Source organism: Chaetura pelagica, unplaced genomic scaffold, assembly GCF_000747805.2.
Source record: "Chaetura pelagica isolate M959 unplaced genomic scaffold, ChaPel_1.0 scaffold21, whole genome shotgun sequence".
In the NCBI taxonomy this organism is placed as follows: domain Eukaryota; kingdom Metazoa; phylum Chordata; class Aves; order Apodiformes; family Apodidae; genus Chaetura; species Chaetura pelagica.
Genome location: NW_009952251.1, coordinates 2,647,637 through 2,664,415, shown reverse-complemented (window position 1 = coordinate 2,664,415; position 16,779 = coordinate 2,647,637). Strand labels below are relative to the sequence as shown.

Genomic DNA, 16,779 nt, shown 5'->3' with positions numbered 1-16,779 from the left:
CTGCTGAATAGCTGTGTTGTCTCTGCTGGCTGCACGCCTGCACAGGCACTGGTGCTCTGCCTTGGCTGGGACAGTGTCCTGGCACCACTTCTGCCTGCCCATGCTGCTCTGAGAGCAGCTGCAGCTGGATACAGTCAGGGGGGTCTGGGCCCAGGTGCACAGCACTGACACAACTGCCCAGGTTCCCCCTTTGTGGTCAGCAGGAGGTTGGAGGGGCAGTGAGGCCAAACTGAGAACCAGCCAGCCCTGGACTCTCCTCAGCTGTGGGGGAGACTGCAGGTTCAGGAAGGGGCAGCTCAACGCAGGGGTCCAGGCGCTGCTTAGAAACAAAACCGAGTGGCATTACACGAGTTTTCTTTAACAGATAGCTGTCATAACTATCTCCTTGGTAAAGATACAGAAACAATCCATTTTTCTTCCTTGAAAACAGGAGAAAAACACGTAACACTTCATTGACCCTGCTCTTTGAGTCTAAAGCAAATTAAACATTGGCAGCTGGAAAAGTTTACAAAATGACCTAAGTTTTAAATCACTCCCAAAGGAATAGTCTAGGCATATTTTTAAGAATGGGAAACTCTCCCCAGCCTTTCTTGGCCTGCAGGCCTTGAAAGTAACTAGTTTGAACCACTGACTCCATTTTTGTCTAGGCAGGCTTAGGTATGTGAACTATATAGAAGAAAATAGTCTGAATCTGACTCAGAAAGAGTATTGACGTACCTTCCAAATGAAGTTTCAGTACAAGTTCTGGGGAATGCTTTGCAAGAAAGTCATTAGATTTAACTGCCTGCTAATGTATATGGTTAATGAAAAAAATCCTCTATTAATTAGCTGGGCATTTTCTGATTACTTCTTTCAGCAAGATGTTGTAGGGAGATGTTTGCTGTGTATAAGCTGTTGTAATGCTGTCTTACTTAGATATTGTCCAGCTTGGTAACTTGCTGTATGACTTGAGAAGCTAAATGGTGAGGGCAGGTCAGCTGTACTTCCACTGACTTGATAAATAAATAAACCTTGGCATGTTAGTTTGGTTTGACCTGTATATCCAGTATTGATTTTCTTACATGTGACTTATAAGAGTGTTTGTTTTTCTTTATGATGTGGTAATGCAAGGCTGAAAAGAAAAAATATTTTTCTCCTGCTTGCCTTTCCCATGGGAAATCCAAGGTCTGTCAAACTTGTTCTTGCTGGAGGATGGAGAACAAGGCATCAAAAGCGATTGGTGTCTGGACAGTTGGGAAGAGAAATAGCATTTTAAGCTGATGACATAATATGTTGGGGATCAGAGCTTATTCCTGTTGGAGCAGGATTTGCAATGCAAAGTAGCTGCAGAGTTGGCAGCTGGGATACCTGAGTCTGGGGCGACATGGAGCTGGCAGTTGACTTAGGGAGCCGAGAACAGGGCTGACAAGGAATTCCTGCATGCACCAGGACAGTGGGGTTCATGAGGGTTTGGAGTCAGTGAGCAGTGGGTTAGCCCTGCCCCACATCAGGGGAGCGAAGCAGGCAGGCACTCAGGTGCTGGCAGGCAGGAGGAGAAGGATGGCAAGCAGCAAGATGTGCTCATTCATTTTCCTTCCCACAGAATGCCATGGTGTCTGTGAAGGAGCTGTGTGGGCTGCCACCCATTGCGAGCCTGAAGCAGTGCATCCTGACCCTGTCCTCGCGGCTGGTGAGCAGCGACAACGCGCCCTCCGTTGCCCTCTGCATGAAGGATGCCTTTCCTTATCTGGAGCCCCTGGGGACTGTGCCTGATGTGCAGAAGAAGGTTCTGGCAGCGTACGACCTGGTAGGCACCACTGCTACCTCTGCCTTCCCCATGGATGTGAATGTTGCAGACAATGCTTGCTGGCTAACACAGACACAAATGTTTCAGTTAAAATGAATTAGGCTCTTCAAATGACCTAACCTATGCTAAATTGATCTTTAATCACCAGGCTCTCCACACTGGGCTTTTTATTGTTTGGGGTTTTTTGTTTGGTTGGTTGGTTTCATTTTTTAAACACAGTTATGGCTAGTACAGGTTGGCTCTTGAGAAGGGACTTGTTTATAAAAATAGCAGCAATTCAGCAAGCACTGGTGGCTGTTCATCATTGTCCTTGAGAAGTGGCAAGATTTGCGTGCTGCCTTAACTTGCCTCCCCACCACGGGGGGAGGGCAAGGCCACGAGACATGGAGCTCAGCATGGGAGCTGGGCAAAGCCAAGCAGCCCTTTCCCAATGCTATTTAGCAGCACAGTAAGGAGTGCCCCTGTCCCTGCCAAACCAAGCCAGTGTCCTTCTTGTGGAGGGCATTGCAGAGTTGGAAGGAGAGTTTTAAAATGCCCATTTTTTGCATGAGGAAGGAGAGGGCGGTGTGGTACGGGAACACAAAAAAACAGAGCAATGAGCTAAATTCATTCCAGGTGAATGCTACTGCTCAGCTGTCTGTGACATATGTTAGTGCTGTGAGTGACTGAGCAACAGCTGTGGGTGACTTCCAGCAGCAGCAGTTGCTGTCACATTGTGCCTCTCAGGCTATGAGGCTGCCCTGTCACTTCCCATCCTTAGTAGATGGTCTGCAGCAACCAGTAGCAAGCAGCCTAGTTTTGGAAACTCCATCTCTAATGTTACACTGTGGTGACTGGACTAAATGACAATTAATGTTGTGTCCTGTGGTTATTTCTGCTGCTCGTGCTTGTAAGGAGTAAAAAGGTGAATAACTTTGGGGGGTATGGAGTTGCTTCCAGAGACCCTGAAGTGTTGCAAAGAGTGATGACAGCTCTGACCAGCTACTCAATGTGCCAAAAGCTTGTCTCATTTCTGTCTCTTTTTTTGCTGTTATAACTCATTTTTCAGGAGAAAATCAGGTTGGGGCAGGGGGGAAGAGGGAGGCACTGATGTAGATTAGAAGAGAAACACTAAAAATATTCTGAAATAACCCTTCCAGACTGGTTTCTATTACTTGAAGGTGATTCAGTTGTGGTAATAAAATCCCAGCTGTAACAATACCAGAATGAGATTTAAAAATTGAGTTGATTCTCCTATTTTTAGATTGGACTTTTTTGGGTAGGCTTGTTACAAGGTGTCAGGTCTGCATGGAAGAGCAAATACCACATAAATAAGAGATTTTTCTGCCTTTGCAGGCCTGCTTAATGGGGTTATAACAAAATTAATGTCACCTCTTATCTTGGTACACATGGGACACCTCAAGGCCTCCTTGTGCTTTGGAAATAGTTTTTTGATTTTGATAGGTGAAAGGCCTGTTTTGCATGTGGACAAAAACACTTGTATAACTGTTTGAAATAATATTTGCTCTCACATTTGTCTCTCATGGAGGAAGATGTACCTCGAATGTCAGGAGACATTGCAAAGAGTTTAAAATTAGAGGGCTGAGAAAGAGGAGGGAATTCTTCTGAGCCTATGTAAGGATTGATATGAAATGTAATTCTGGTTCATGAAAACATGATACTTTAAATTATTTTTATCCACATTGTCTGGCTCGAATTGCCTCTTTGCTAAAACTATTTGCTTCTGAACAAGCAAAAGCCAGATTTAATGATTGTTTTTTCTACACTTTGGATATTTGCCTTGTGAGGCAATGCCAGCTACAGAATACTGAAATCTCTTTAGCCTTTGCTGTGTTGAAAAAAATTAACTGTCTCTTATCAATCTTGATGTTTGAAAATACGATGTGGGGAGGGGTTTGCAGTTTTAGTGCTGAGAAAGAGCCCTTCCTTGCTCTGATGTTTGTAATGACTTAGTATAATCCAAGGTGTATTCCTTTTTAATAATACCTTTTTTTTTTGTGCAAATGGGAGCACAAGGAGATGTTACTGGAAAGCAATATAAAATATTTTAGCCTTTATTTTATTCCAAATATACTACAGTTCAACCCTTTAAGTGGCTGATAAACATGACACCAAGGAACTAGATCCACAAGTGCTTGGGGCAGGTCTTTGATTTCCTAGAAACGTCTTCTGACTTGAAAGTAATTTTTGGGTGAATAGTTCTCAGAGCAGTTTCAAATGCTTAAAATAAAAGCTGTTGAAGTTGGGCTCTCTCTTGTTTGAATGGGCTGAACTTTGTAATTCCTTTTACAGTAGAACTGAAAAAATATGGCCCTAAATTCCAGAGGGAGAAGCTGTGATTGTAGGTCTGCCTCACTCACTGGGCTCCACAGCACAGGTAGTGTGAGTGCTGGGCAAACTCTTCCTCACCACCTCCAAAACCACCATGTATTTCACATTCTTTAAAACGTCTGCTCAGAAAATAATCTCTGATAAAAGCAACACTAATATGTTGTATTTTTCCCCCTATAAGGGAAATTGCCAATTGAACATACCTTTTTTTATTATTTTTTTTTTCTAAGGAAAATATAAACTCTGCCTGTGTGTTTAATGGGGCATTGACTGGGCTGAAAGTCCATGCAAATGGAGGCACAAATGTGCACAAACCTGCCACAATTATCTGAAAAACAATTAACTGTCTGTTTCCTCCTGCTTGGCCTTTATCAGCAGGCATGGTAGACAAAGACCAGTTTGTGCAGTTGATTTGCTTTTTCCTGGGCAATTAATTTTACCATTGTGTTCCACATTAAATATTTTCTTTCAGGAGAGGTTTTATTAGAATAAAATTTCATGTGAGTTGTTAAAGAAACCAGAATGATTTTTCAAGGCTTGATGAATTTTTTTTGAATCGTTGCTTTGCAGTGCTTTAGTACAACTCGACTGTTGCTGTGTCTCATGGAGGAGGACACTTTGTTGATGATACTGGTTTGTATGGGAGTTTCTGCAGAGGAGAGCAGGGAATGGGATTTTCTGAAACAGTACACTAAGGTGGAATGTTGGCAATACACATAAACTGTTTTTGGAAGTGTGTCAACTACCAGAAATACAATTTAGAAAGGTTTATTTCAACTTGTAGCTTTGGTTGATACACGTAGAGTATGATGAATGGATTCTGGTGATGTTGTCATTGATTCCCATACATACATCCTAGGATAGCATAGCACATTGCTTACACAGCTGTTCTTCCAACCTTTCCTTCCCCATGAAGGAGGACTTTTGCTGTCTGCCTGTGTGCTTTCCCTTCCTTAGCAGCCAGTGTCAGAAGATGCCTGCTCAGGTGGGCAGCACGTGTAGTGTGCCTTATAGCCTGTCAAATTGATGCTGGTATTCATTGATCACACCTGAAAAAGGAGATACTCTATGTGAAGAGAAGGGGTGGGGCCCAGCTGGTAGCAAATGGTGGAATCATTCACTGAAAACCGTTACTCTGTGAAATTAGGATTCTTTTTTTTTTTTTTCTTGAGAATTGTTCAGAAACAGATTGTGGTTTCTCTGCATCATCTATTGAGTTGCTAATGCAAGCATGCACGAACCCAAGGACACTTGTGCACTTTGCTTTTCAGTTATTGGTTCAGCATTATTTTTCCTCCAAGATAAAGCCATTTAATCATTTGCAAATAAAAAAGCAACAAGCAAGTGATAATAAATGTTCTTGCTTTCAACCAATCTCCTGACTTATTATGTGTGTACATAGCTTTTTCTAGAAAAATAAAAGAAGCTCCCCAAATACCTCTACATGTTTTCAAATAATAACAAAAAATGTAAAAAAGGTTGATCAGAGAAACCATTTGTTATATAAGCTCATGTTGTCATTAATTTTTTTCTTGTATTCAAGCCTCTTTACTGAAACTGATCATGTTATTTTGGAGCAGACAGGTAAGGAAGGACAGCGTGTATGTAGATGCTGATGAGAGAGGGCAAGATAGTTAAGAATGTCTTGGCTAATACAGATATGGATTGAGGATTGTTGAGAAGTACTATCTGTGGTGCTGCTGGAGAATAAGTTGATGCATTTAATGGCAGTGTTTTTGTTGAATCAGGTATTGGTCCATGCACGCTAGCAGAAATCTCCTGAGGTGTGTGTAGAGAGGAACTGCTCTTTGTCAGCTGTGCTTTCAGATTCAGTCTTTTTGGATTTCCTTGTTTTGATGCAGATGTGACAGCTCTTTATTCCCAAGGAGAAAGTCCCATTTTCCCACTTTGTCAGTGCAAAATGAGTTAATAGATCTTTGTGAGCTTTTCCACTGAAATTCATATGTCATCTGGGACAGAGTCATTCCTAAGGGAATGTTTTTCTCTGAGCAGACAAGGGATACTGTAGAGCAGAGCATCCACTGCCAAGGGAGTGTCATCATGCACTGACGTCAAACCCAGTCCAGCACATGGACGTTTTCTTGAATTTTTATCTGTTTCAAAGAATTTTCTGTCTAAAATTGGATATAGACTGGAAAAGCAATTATCCTGTTTCTTTCTCTATTTTTATAATTTTCTCTCTTATTTACCCACCACTCTTGCCTCTTCTCTTTCTGAAAGCCATGTCCCATAGTCCCTTCTTAAATAAGACCTGAAAACAATCAAATGAGAACTTTGCTTACTGAATGAAGTTCCACTTGGATACTTAAGTTACTTTGTTTTAGCATAAGCCTATTGCAAGCTGACCCCTTCCCCTGTTCCTCTACTGCTCCTTTTTTATAGAGGACTGCTCTTCATGCACCAGATCAAATCCTGCAACGCTCTGACACCATATTTCCCCATAAAATATTTGTAAGCAAAACCATTAAATCGGAATTGAAGGTGAAGTTCATCTGCTTCCTTCTGCAGTTTCTGTCAATAAGGTGCTTCAGATGTCTCCAGCTGATGTAACCATCCCTGATAACTATTCCTCTTAGTGGGCTGCTGCAGGAAACCTGCCTTGGACCATACTGGGACAAAGTGGCCAGTGTCTCTTCCCATGTCCTGGCACCATATGCAAATCCTTCCTTCCTTTTTTTTTCTTTTATAAGACTTGCTGGTACATAATTGATGCCTGCAAGAAATGTTAAATGCTCAGAGGGGAGCCCTCTTCAAATTTTTGTGAGCTCAACTTGTGCTTCAGCTGTTTTTCCAAATTAATCGTATTTTTGTAGCCTTTTTGTTTGGTGTTGAGTTTTGGGGGATTTTTTTGTCTGTTTTGTTGTTGTTTGTTTCTTTAGGGTTTTCCTTAGTAATAGAAGTGCAGTATGGTACTCCTTACCCGGGCAGGCTCTTCATCCTCAATGAAAGGCATAGAAGATTGGGACAATAGCCATGACGGGACAGCTTCTTTTATTTTGATGTTCACTCAGTTTCTGTTCTAAACTTATGAGAGGATTCTTTAAACTGTCCCATTTATCTCCCCAGAAGGAGCAGGGCTTTAATTTTCTACCAGGAGTTTCTCCTGCCTTTTTTTGTTGAGACTCTGCTGTGTTAATTTCCTCTCTCTCTTTCAGTTTGTAGAGTAGTTTGTAATTAAAAGAAGAAATCAGTCTCTAGCACAGGAGTTCATTAAACTAAAAAGAAATGGCATTTTTTGTTCAGTTTGTACTGATCCTATAATTAAACTGCTACTATAATTAAACTCCTTACAGGCAAGAAATAAGCCTTTTAATTTCTTGTGAGTAAAAACTCACAATATTTTCAACCCACGGTCTGTTTGACTTTCTGGGTCTCATAGACGAGACAAGAGAGAGCCCCCAGGTTTGTCCCAGCTCTTGCTTCCCAGCCTTTTGTGAGAAACCCACATGATTGTAACAGGATGCTTCAGGTACACTGAGATAAATCAAGCTTAGCTTTCTTGCTTTCAGCATTGCATGAGAATATTTAAATTAAAGTAGTTATTTTACAGAGAAACCCCTAACCTGTGCAGATGAGGCTTTGTAGTCCCCATTCCCATTAGTTTATTAAATGTGACCTGTACTTCTGGGACTTGTGCCATGTACGTCTTTTGTCCATCTGAACAGCCCCTTATTCACTTCTTTTTCTCAGAGCATTTCTGGCACTGTAGCCTCTCTTGGAGGGTTAGCACCTCTAGGACTCTCAAAAATCTTCATGTCCCTGCTCCCATGGAAACGTGGCAGGGTCCCTGATGGGAGAAGCAGGGTGTCCTTTGTTCCCACAGAGCTCTGCTCTGCTACAGCTGCCGAGCGAGCGAGCACAGCAGGGACCCTGAGCCCTCCTCATGGTTCTGGGCACTCGGGGGACAGAGTCCAGTACTGAAATTAGCAGAATCCCAAATGATGTTAAGGTGTGTGGTAGTTTCTTCTGTTCAGCCTTCTTCCCTTTTGCCTGCTCTAACAGGTATGTGCTGTTGGTCAGCAAGGTAGCTTGTTAAGTTAAGAGTCAGATTTGTGTTGGTTTACTCCTATTTTTATGTTTTCCCCTTGTGTTTATGTTAAACACATCACTCAGTAAAACTGATAATCGTTCTGACATGGGAAGTGCAAGTTGTCCTGAGCAATCCTGCCAGCTCCAGCAGCTGCTAAAAGTTTCATTCCTGACTCCCAGGTGGACCCCAGATACCAGCATCCATCCTCTAAAGGTTGTTTTTCAGTGTATGTTGCTTGGAGGTTAATCCCTTGAAGCTCAGTGTTCAGGAGTTAATGCTCTGGTGGAGCATGAGCTTCCTGAGGGAGAAGGATGTTTCTTGTTTTTTGAGAGGCACTCACTGAAGCCAGTTGCCATGTGGGAGCTGACATTAATGAGCAGCCTGATGGGCTCCAGGCAGATGGCTGGGACTTACACAACTGCCCAAGAGTGCTGCTCAGGGCAGGTCTGAGCAGAGTAAAGGTGCATGGAAATTCACGCTGCAAACATGAGACATCTTTCTTTTCATATTCAAGTCAGGTTAGTGGATTTTGAAACATTGCTGGCAAAAGTGGGTTTGAAAAATCTCAGGCGATGGTGTGATTTATGGGGTTACCTTCCTAGGAAAAAAATCTCACAGCCCTCCACATTGTGTTTAGGTCTTCTGGTTCTTGTCTTGGCAGCATGAGAAGCAGGTGAAATTCCCAAACAGGGCTTTGGAAGTGATGCCAGCTGGAAAAGGTGGGGACCAGTGCCGAAAAAGTGAAAGGTTGTCTAGATGCCATGACACAGGACTGTAAGTGGGAACTGTGGATGAGCAGAGCCATGGTTGCAAAGTATTCTAGGGCTGGTGGAGGGGACCAAGTGAAGGTGTCTATAGCCAGCATGCTGCATCCCTGGCCAGCATCCTCTACTGTAGCCAGGAGCCATGCCAAAACTTCTGCCTGCTGTCTGGTGTCCAGTGTGAAAGGATGTGTGAGAAGGCACCAGTCTCTAGCTCAGGCTCTCACCTGCTTTTACCTGTGTTAAATTGAATACCGACAGACCATTAACGTTAATTCCAGTAAACAGTTACTAGTAACTTAGCTTTTTAGGTGACCTTTACAATGTTTATTTAGTAAATATTCTCCAAGATGCTGTCTTTTGTGTAAGTGAAAACATATGAGAGGGAAGATTTTAAATTAAAAGCCAAACCAAACAACCTCACACCTTGTGCTAGAATTTTATTGCTGGATAGCAATTGTGTGCTGTACTTTTATCTGTATGAGTCAGTCTCTGGATTTTCAAAGAGAGCACCCAGGTCTTGCCCTTGCACTAGCCTGTTTTACTGCAGCTTTAGGAAGCAGGATCTTGTGCCCAGTGAAACTGCATAGGCAGTTCTTATTGGGAGCAAAGTTTGGCTTGTCACATCAGAGATACCAGACACTGCACATTCTTGTCATCACCGGTGGCAAAGACACCATAGGCTGGCCAAAATCTTATATAATGGCCCAGGCTGTGTTATTTCTACCTACTGCACTATTTCCTAGAGGAACCTGGGAAGTGGGGATGCCAGGTGGTGCACTAAAGGCATCCCCTAATCCCACTCAGTGAGCTGAGGAGCTCTGAATCCACTCTTAGGATCTGTCATGGGACAAAAGCTGCTTGTTTTTGTCAAGGCTACAGCCAAGCAAGAAGACAGGAACAGGTTAAATTCTGCTTGTTCTTGCTGAGCTGAGAGCAGTGAGACTTTGATGTCAGCATCAAAGGAGCGGAGGGCTGATCTACCTACTCTGCAGTAAGAGAAAATTGACATCCTATTGCCACTTTTCTCTTAAAAATGAATGTAATACCTTCATGCCTGAGAATTCTAGAGCAGACTGGCCAGAATCTCCTGAAAGTGGGTCCAGTAGTTGGAGGAAGATATGCTCAAACTTAAATTACCAAATTGCATTATTCTGAAACTTGCTTTTTTTGTGCATGCCAGGATGATTTTTTTGTGGTCATATATGTATATATATATTTGTGTGTATACATATATTTTAAAATTCTCACAAGTTCTACTTTAGAGACCTGAGCACAGGTGAGTTGGGCACTTTGGATATACTGTCCCAGCTTAGATGCATTGACTTTGCTGGGCAAATCCTTGCTGGTGGGTAGGAAATTCAGGGACAGACCCATGGGGAGCAAGCCCAGGGTGATGGATGCCTGGGGTACAGCAGCTATGGAGATGCTGGGAGTGCCTGGCTGGACCAGGCACTGGCTCACAGGCCCTATGTCTGCCTGTGCAGGAGATGTGTGTTTGGCCTCTGGCTGCCTCTGTAGTGACTTGCAGGTTTGGGGGGGGGGGTTCCTGTTCTCTTTACTGCTCAGACCAACTGTGGCATTTGTAGTTGGTGGCTGAACAGCTCCTCCATCACAAAATGGCTGTGCTCTGTGGTACTGAAAAACCAGAGGGTGGATAGAATTTGTAATTTCTTTCTTGAAGACAAGCAAAAGTATAAAAGAGGAAAAAAATACACATGATGCACAAAAAAGCAAGTAATAAGAATGAAAGGCGAAGGATACTATTGAAAGTAATTTGAATCTCAGGCATATCCACTGGGCATGTTCTGTTAAAAAACAGTTTTGCACTCTGCAGTTGTCAGGCCTTTTTCTCTCTGCCCCTGAACCTGGTGATGAATTTTTTCTCATGCTCTTGTTTATATCAAAGCAAAGGCATAAGTACTTTTACTACTTGAAGCCTGCCTTAATAGGTTTAAATTTGAAATTATGATGGCATGAGGAGCAAAATTTGGATCTGAATTTCTCCAGAATTTGAAAGTTTGGGTCTGACAAGTATAGAAGCATCTTTCCTCCCTTCTATCTAATTAAAACAATAAGAGATGCTAATTTGCAAGTGTTAATTTGTATACTTTATATAATCTTCCGCTGAAATAGTTGAAACCTACTAGTTCTGTTTTCCTATTTAGAATAATTGATAGGAGGAAGGCTTTTAGCAGTTGTAGCATTTTGGCAAAGCTTACAAGTGCCTTCAGTAATTTCAGGTTGATACATTAGGCAGGATTCAGTTTGCTTCATTCCTAGTTGGCACTGCTTTGATGCTGCTTGCATTTGACGGGGACTTGTGGTGTATGTCCCGAGAGAGGGAGATGATTTTCAGGCATGGTTTGTTATGCAGCCTGTTCTTGCCTTCTGTAACAGATTTATGTGCCACCTTCTGTGATTTCAGAGAACATAGCACTGGAACAATTTGCTTGACTGCCTGGGCTTTTGGAGGGTTTTGGAAGGTTTATTAGCATTGAAGGAGAGTAACAGTTGCAAGAAGGGAGGTTCAGGAAACTTGTCACTTAATGGACAATTCATCTGTTTGCTCTTAATGGGCTACACTAGAAAGATGCATAAATATGGATATATCTTGAAACTTAGGAGCAGGCTTTTTGAAACTGCCTGCCTCTTTTGTTTTTGTTTTCTATTAAAGTTCAACAGAAATGTTGAGGATAGAATAGGATTTGTATCTGAATTTCTTCAAAGAAAAAGTCAAGAAGTTCTGTAGTTGTCCTAACTGCTGTAGTGCATGAAGTTCAGCAGAGGCTTAAGTATCTTTTGAAATCAGAACGATATTAATGACTTGCTAGCACTTTTGGTAGCCACTTGTGCCACGGACTATACTACTTTTGTTTGAAGAAAGGTACTAATCAGAAAGTGCTCAGTGTCATGTAGAATGAATTTGGTTTGTGTGCTGACTCTGCTTTCTTCTGAAATCGCTTGTATTTCTTTCACGTTTTTTGTAGTGTTGTCTCACTGAAGTAAAACAGCTGTTCTTTAACTTCAGGAGCAAAACATTTTCTGAGCAACTGTCACTTATCTTGATATAGATCTGGGAGCCCTGATATGAAGATATGATCCAATCTTTATAGTGTTGCTTGAAGAGCAGAGCTATTTTTAAGTTTGAATCTCTCTACTTTTCTGTGGTCTAGATGTGGCAGGAAACCCTAGTAATGCTGCTTTTTTTCTGTTTCTTTTCTGGCAGATGATTCAAGAGAGCAGGGTCCTCATTGAGACAGCAGACATCACTCATGACAAGATTGTTCAGTGCCAGAAAGCAGGTAATCCTTCTTTATTGTGCAGTTTGGATGGAAGATGAGAAATGTCACATAATTTACTTATAGTTTGTGACTAATGCAGCATCTTTCACCTGGTATTTAAGTGAGCATCCCGATCTTCTCTTGGCGGACTTCACCCTCCTGAAGGCTTGTCCTCCAGTAGTAATGTAGGTGTTGGATCAGGGAAACATTCTCAGCTTTCACCTTGAAAGCTGTTTCTGCAGTTGCTCTTCAGTTCTGAAATGTCAGACAGCATTCAGATCAGTCAAATGAACAGAAAGGCATTCAATTAAAAATGAGTGAGAAGGTCTGCCTTTTTTCAGCTCCATTCTCTACCACAATTGTTTCCTTAAACACAAAGGAGGAAAGAGGTTTTGAAACCCACGGGACCAAGCTCTCTTCCCTACCTTTACTTACTTTTGTGTTTTGAGTTTATTTTCAATCTTGGAAAGCTGTGATAATATAATTCTTTGTATCACAGTCAATCTGTGTCTCTATGCGTTACGTACATCAGGTATATGGACACAAACCACTCTAAGTGGGCTTAGGGTAGATCATGAGGTACTGGTGTGTGATACTGGACATCTTTATCAGAACTCAGACTCTGTCTTGTGTGTTTCAATAGAAAAGGAGGTAGTTTCTGAAGTGGTCACCTGTGTGCTGTCTGCTCTGCTGCAGGTCCCCTTTTTCAGAATGATAGAAATCACTAAAGTGTCTGTGATTCACAGTTCAGCTCATTTGTGCAAACCCCTTTTCATCACTTTTTCAAGACAGCATCTGGACCCTGAACTGGGACCTGTCTCCTTTAGTTTCCACTGATACACAAGAATAAGCCCTGCTAGAGAGATAAGAGTCCAGATTTTGTGGTGGTAATCCTCTACAACTAGATCCCACACTTTTCACATATCAAAACCATGTTGAATAAATACATGCAGTGTATTTCTAAGAGGTGTTTACACTGCAGAAATTAAATCTGTTTTCAGTTAATTTAGTTTGCAGCCACACCTTTCCTAACCTGTAGCAAGCCTTGGAGATCAGTGGTGCAAACACTTGCTACTGCATATAATGTCTTCTTGGGCATCATCTTCTTGGACCACAACAATCATAAATACTTTTGTTTCTGATAGGTATTTTTTTTATTTGTCAAGTGACACAGGGTACAGATATGGACTTTAATTAAATGTAAATAATGAATGAAACTGATGTTCTGTAGTGAACCCTTAAATTAATCTTTTCAAATAAAGGCAATTTAGAAACTGTTTCAACAATAGCATTTAACTTATTTTTATGTGATGCAGAAGCAGAGTGGAACCTAGTCCTTGCTCTTTGAAATTCAGAACTCCAGACCCGTGCTGGCCATGTGGTACCAAAGGGAGGAATGGCAAGCAGCTGTGTCTAGCTGGATTTCACGGGTCTCATCTTGTCTCACACCTTGACTTCTGTGTATCTGCATAAACAGCATAAACATCCTCAAACCAAAGCCGCCTTCAGGTGCAGAGGGTTTAGGGATGGGACAGTGACAGGAAGATGCAGCACTGGGGTCTTTCTAGCTGGTATAATTTAAGACCCATATGTTACACTAGATTGTGCAGACCCTCATCCAGCTTTCTGCTGGTGGGGCAGATATCCAGAGATTCATGCAGTTCCCCTCTCATTCCTTCCCCCAGCAAAAATATTAATTTCTCAAGTTCATTCTCTTTGCTGTATCTTCTTGTATTTTCATTTGTTTTGCTTTGTTAGCCTTAAAATATCACTTCTGATTGAAAAGAAGGCTGGAGAGATATGAAGTACTCTTCTGAAGCCTCGGGATTTTGAAAGAGGAAAGGAGCAGGAAAGAGAGGATCCATTACCATACTCAATTGCCAATTAGTTTACCCAAATGTTACCCAGGAAAATTGTTCAAATAGCATTTTCAACATGGCAAGACGAAGCACTCAAAATGAAGAGGTGTCAGAGGTCCAATTGCCTGTGACATTGCACTTCACATCACCTCAGTCCTTCTCCCCTTGGACTTTTGTTCCCACCACACCTCTGCTTCACAGCACAGCCTGTTTTGGTCCAGGCTTCCTGTGCCATGGGGTCCTGCCCACTGCCCTAGAGAAGCTTCTTGGATGGCTGGTTTTGTTGGGCTTTTTTCTGTGTGCAGTCTCAGCACAATGCACAGTGGTCAGCAGCAGTTTGGGAGACCAAACTGCTCAGTGTTTTCAGTTATGTTCCTTCCTGCAGCCTAATAAATGTCTGTGGCTCCCTCTCTCTGGGGCAGCAGGTCTCCAAGTTACAGGTGGGTAAGTGAGATCCAGAGGGAAAGATAATAAAAAGGATGTTGCATAAAGACAAGTGAAGCTGAGCACCTTTAGTCTTTTTTGTCTTTTTTTTTGTCTTTTTTTTTGTCTTTTTTTTTGTCTTTTTTTTTGTCTTTTTTTTGTCTTTTTTTTTGTCTTTTTTTTTGTCTTTTTTTTGTCTTTTTTTTGGTCTTTTTTTTGGTCTTTTTTTTGTCTTTTTTTTTGTCTTTTTTTTTGTCTTTTTTTTTGTCTTTTTTTTTGTCTTTTTTTTGTCTTTTTTTTGTCTTTTTTTTTGTCTTTTTTTTTGTCTTTTTTTTTGTCTTTTTTTTGTCTTTTTTTTTGTCTTTTTTTTTGTCTTTTTTTTGTCTTTTTTTTGTCTTTTTTTTTTTCAGGACAAAGCAAGTAATTTGAAGGTTTCCTTTCACTTACTGCCTAAGTCAGTTGGCATGAGGTGCACCTGCAGGGGAATCTTTCTTGGGGTGCAATTATTCAGACTGTTTCCCAAAGGAAGTGCTGCAGGAGCTCTGTTACCCCAGACAGGCAAAACTTGTGGGCGAAGTTTTGGAAGGTAAACAGTAGAGGAATGGTGCGTTGTGTGAGGTTGAACTGCCTCAGTGTTATGGAGCTCCTGGAGTCAGTGCAATGTGAAAGGAAACCTATTGTTAGTGTTCCAGGAGCGCTTTGGGCCGGCGATGCCAAGTGCAATCCTGCCTCGGGCTGTTGCAGGACTGACTCCTTCAGCAATCCACTGAGCAGCCTCTGCGTCTGCTCTGTGCAGGTGTTCTTCCTGTGGGGTTCTCTTTCATGTCATGTCAATGGAGCTTGAATTTGAGAGTGACATTTGCCTTAAAATGTTAAGGAAGGGAAAGCCATGAAACAGCTAGAGATGGAACTCAGCCAGGATAGGCTCCAGGTGTTTTGGAGTGAGTTAGTGCCAATTTGGCTTTGTAAGGTACAAATTAAGGGAACACAAGCAGCTCTCTCTCCATTTTGTCCCTTAATCCACACCAGACTCAGAGAAATATTTGCATATGCTGTGCAAATTCTGTAGAATTGATGGGCTAATTTGGACTCGTTGAGGGTTTTAATCTGCTCCTGATTTTCCTGAATTCTTGTATCCAGCAACAGATTTGCAGCGGTAGAAACCGTCAATGAAACAATGTAACAAATAATTTATTGTTGTGAAGGGCTTTTCTGTATGGCTGTGTTTAAGATGAATGAGCAGCTCTGCGTTTGCTGTATGGCTGTGTTTAAGATGAATGAGCAGCGTTTCTGTCTGTATTTGCTGTGCTGAACAGGTATCTTCCACGTCTGTCAGGCTGCCTTCCAAAGTACATCATCATCCACTGAAGGAGAGTGACAGGCAATTGCTTTTTGTCACAATATTGCCAGCAAGGCAGACATCGAGCAGAAGCACCAGAGAAGTGTTTGTGTGGGTGTGCCCGGGTGGGACCCCAACACTGGAAAAGTAGAGTTACACATGAAGGTGGAAGCACAACCGCAAGACTGCACATGACTTTTATTCTGCAAGGTGCTTTCCGGGATGCCATCGTCACAGGAGAGGAGAAAAAACCCCACAAAAATAGGTGTAGGAAGTACTAACTGCGAGACTGAAAATGCTCATGAGCATTTAATAGGGGAAGTCAGTCGTGCACTGGGTGACATATCAATCTGTATTTTTAGGAATGGAATTCCACGAAGAGCTTCATAACCTCGGGACAAAGGAAGGTTTGAAAGGAAGAAAATTAAGCAAAGCCATTGAGAGTTTTGCATGGAATATCACAGTGCTGAAGGTAAGCACAGAAGTGAACACCACCTTGTGTCTGCTATTAACTCTCTAGGCAAACCTTTGGTCTTTCAGCTCATCATATGCACTGTCTTACTGAAGCAACATTTTGTTTTAACAGGATGTTTCAACTACCCCTAATTATTAATATTTATCTAATATATTTAATTATATCTCTAGTTTGGAAGCTGTCAATGGGAGTTTATCTGAACAAAAGAGGGAAGAGCTTGGGTCTGTATGCCCAGGGACCTGGTTTTGGCTGTCTGTTCTGTGAATGTGTCACAGACACTTGTTTTATAAAATGAGGGTTAGAGCATCTCGTTGGGAAGGGATGGGGCTGGGGGAGTGCCATGAAAAATAACACAAAATATTGTATATCCTGCCGAAATATCAGGGTTTTGTTTTAAAAGGGGAGCATTTTCCAAACATCTAAAGAGAAGAGGGATGACAATATTTCCCTCCTGGCTGTGCAAGGACGTG

The 16,779-nt window shown here is 41.9% G+C and overlaps 1 protein-coding gene across 1 annotated transcript in view; it reads left to right on the top strand.

Annotated features, from left to right (window-relative positions):
• The window catches only part of PLCL1 (phospholipase C-like 1), a 40,710-nt gene that overhangs the window by 3,191 nt on the left and 20,740 nt on the right, over window positions 1–16,779 (top strand). Inside the window, exons 2-4 of the mRNA XM_010007358.1 lie at window positions 1,583–1,786; window positions 12,159–12,234; window positions 16,197–16,306. Of these exons, the coding sequence (XP_010005660.1) occupies window positions 1,583–1,786; window positions 12,159–12,234; window positions 16,197–16,306 (390 nt within the window). The remainder of the gene's footprint in view (window positions 1–1,582; window positions 1,787–12,158; window positions 12,235–16,196; window positions 16,307–16,779) is intronic.